Below are 3422 nucleotides of genomic sequence, written 5' to 3'. Positions count from 1 at the left end.
TTTTTTTCGAAGTTGATTTTCGACAACAAGCCAGGAAGAACGTTTTCTTCTTCTAACACAGTCAAATTCAACGACATTATTGAAGCATTGGACGGAAAGCAGAGGAAGTTCCCTGAATCCAGAACGCGGTCAATCTCGACAGCAACATCGTTCAGAGCGATATCGAGAACATCAACAGGGGTAAGTATACTCAATTTTACTTCAAAGTAAATTTTTTTTTTTTGAGTGTTGTTGCACACATAATATTTTTTTTAAAATATATTAGAGTATCCATTATACTAGAAAAATAATTCCAAAACTTCTTCATACTGTAAAATTTTTTCGAATAAAAAAAAAAAAAAAAAAAAAATTTAATTTTAAAGGACATGAGCAAAAATAACATCTTAGAATTTTCAATAACAACGTTAACAGAGATTTACAATAAAAAAAAACCTGAGTTAATTGACATTTGTATATCACAAAATTTAAAATCAACTGGAACAGTTCGAGAATTAAGAGCTCGTTTATCAAAATATTTTAAAGGTAACATAGAACTTGACGATATTAGAGAAACTTTAACAGAAAGAGAAAAACAGGCTGTAATTAATATCTCAGTGGAAAATAGAATCAAAACAGAAGGTATTGAGCTTGAGGAAAATTCAGAGGAAGATAACAACTATTATAACTTAAAAACGAAAGAGGAAGTAGAGAAATCAAAACAATTATATGAAAATATCAATACCAAAGCTCAGGACATAACTAATACAATCGAAAAAATTATAAATAACGGTGAAAATCAATACATAAATAACTCTGACAACACATATGAATTATTAAATTTTAGCGAACAAAACACAGAAGGAAACCGTAGTGACAATTTCGATAGGTTTAACATTTTAAATAAAAGTTTCTATAACAAAGATAAGAATATTATCCCAGAAAATTCAGAAAAAGAAAACAATTTAAATACTTTAAAAATTAGCAATAATACTTGTGAAAATCATATTACTTCTGACAACAAAAAAAAATAAAGAAGTGTCATTCGACGATAAAAATAAAAAAAAACAATCATCTAACGAGTTAAAAATTTTACAAAACATGACCGACAGAAAAAGAAATTTACAAATGACACCCGACTATTTTACAGGCAATGAGGATGTAAAGAAATTCTTAAAACAATATTCTATGATAACTGACTTTAATAACTGGGACGAAAAAGATAAACTAAAATTTTTACCAATGTTTGTAAAAGGAACTGCGAGCAATTTCTTAGACAATTTAAATAATTTAAAAACAAATTGGACATGGAAAGAGATAGAGGATGCGTTTATTGATCAATATCTACCTATTGATTACACTACCATTTTAAAGACAAATTTAGAAAATAGGAGACAGGGAGAATCAGAGTCGGCAACAAGTTTCATGGCTGAGATCGAAAGTTTGTGCAGACAAATTGAAACTCACATGAAAGAAGAGGATATATGCATTTACATTTTAAAAGGACTAAAAGAGAATATTTTACATACAATTTCTATGCAAGATAATACAACTTTAAAAAAATTAAAAGAAAATCTAAAAAAATACGAACTTATGCAACATAGAATTAATAACAGAGGCCCGACAATTAACAATTACACTGACTTACTGAATTTACAAGTGACTAAATTACAAGAGTTTCATAAAAATAAAGAAATAAAAAAGAACGAGGAACACACTGAAAACTTATTATTAAAAATAGAACAACTTACGGAAGAAGTCAAAAGAATGAATATGCTGGGAAAGAATACAAATAGATCTGTAGATTTTAGAGAAAATAGATATTATGACGATTATGAAAACAAGAGATATTATAGAAATAATGAGACAAGAGGCCGTGATTATAATAGAAATAAAGATTACTATAGGAAACCAGAATATAGATACAAAAGTCCATACCCAGGAAGATCGCGAGAATCAAGCAGGGATTCAAGAAGATATAATAGAAACCGATCTTTTTCGAGAGATAATCAGCGTAGAAATAGAGATAGATCATATTCAAGAGAGAGACCAGACTCACGTGAACAAAGTTACACTAGAGAATCACAAAGAGATAATTATAAGATACAAGATAGTCGAGATAGACAAAGCAGATCAAGGACACCGGAACAATATAGAAATAAAGATAAACAAAAAGAAATGAGAGGTGAAATGGAAAATATAACGTGTTATAAATGTGAGAGAAGAGGACACTATGCTACACAGTGTGATAATGTAAAAAACTAAGAGAGACCGGGTTTGAAGCAAAAATCGGACAACAAACTCGGGAAGAAAAAAAACAGTTTACTGAAATAGCAAAAAAAGAAAAAGAACAACATATACTTTTTGTAAAAAACTGGTATGATAATATACAAATAGGTCACATAGAAAAAATTAACCAATATAAAAAAGAACTTGAAAACAACTTCGGACAAAATAAAAATGAATTATTAACAAAATTAGATAACATTAAAAAGAAAAACCAGGTTTTATCCATAGAAATACAATTTCAAAATAAAAAAAAACAAGCAATAATAGACACAGGTTCAAATATATCTTGTATTGAGTATTCTTTCATAAAAAATAAAAATTTAATAACACCAGAAAAACAAACAACTATTACAGGAGCTGACAACTCTATTCTAGAAAATATGGGTACGACACAACTAAAAATAAACATATTAGAAACGGAATACGAAATTAATGCTTACGTAATCAAAGGTTTAACATGCGAATTTTTATTAGGTAATAATTTTTGTTTGAAATATAATTTAGTTATAGACTTTGATAACAAAACAATAAATTTTAAAACGGGAGATAGTATTAAAATGGACAAAATATGGGTTGAATACAATGGGGTAACTAACATAGAAAAAGAAAAAGAAAGAGAAAATATAGTAGGAAAAATTATAGTAACTCAAGATATTTTAATTCCACCGAAAGTAATAACTAATATACAAATTAAAACGGATATAAAAATAGACAATAAACAAATGATTATAAATCCAGTGAATCGCTTAAGTCAAAAACATTATTTAAAATTAGAAACAAATATTTTAAAGAAAAATGAAACAACTATTCCAATTTACAATTTTTCAAATTTATACACAAAAATATATGAAGGCACGGTAATAGGTGAAATACAACAAAATACTAACGTCTTTACAATAAATAAATTACCAAATGAAATAACCGATAAACAAGGGACAGTAATACAAATATCAAACGATTTAACAAAAGAACAAAAGGCAAAAGCATTGATTTTAATATCCAAATATAAACATTTATTTACTTCTGATCAACTTGATTTAAATTGTGCAAAGGTAGAAGAATGTGAAGTAAAATTAAGTTCGGAAAATCCGATATTTCAGGCACCTTATAGAGTTTCACCCGCGCAAAGAGAAAAACTTAGACTTTTAACTGACGAA

General features: G+C 27.5%; 1 protein-coding gene across 1 annotated transcript; it reads left to right on the top strand.

Moving 5' to 3' along the window:
* Window positions 1-1077: 1077 nt before the first annotated feature.
* On the top strand, window positions 1078-2241 carry LOC112683994 (serine/threonine-protein kinase fray2-like). Its single transcript, XM_025555274.1, has 2 exons — window positions 1078-1417; window positions 1520-2241. The coding sequence occupies exons 1-2, from the start codon at window positions 1078-1080 to the stop codon at window positions 2239-2241; spliced, it is 1062 nt and encodes a 353-aa protein (XP_025411059.1).
* Window positions 2242-3422: the final 1181 nt, after the last annotated feature.

The sequence above is a fragment of the Sipha flava genome, unplaced genomic scaffold (assembly GCF_003268045.1).
Source record: "Sipha flava isolate LNK unplaced genomic scaffold, YSA_version1 23919_pilon_pilon, whole genome shotgun sequence".
NCBI classification, from domain to species: Eukaryota; Metazoa; Arthropoda; class Insecta; order Hemiptera; family Aphididae; genus Sipha; species Sipha flava.
The sequence above is the reverse complement of the archived record's forward strand: the minus strand, read 5'-3'. Positions and strand labels throughout refer to the sequence as shown.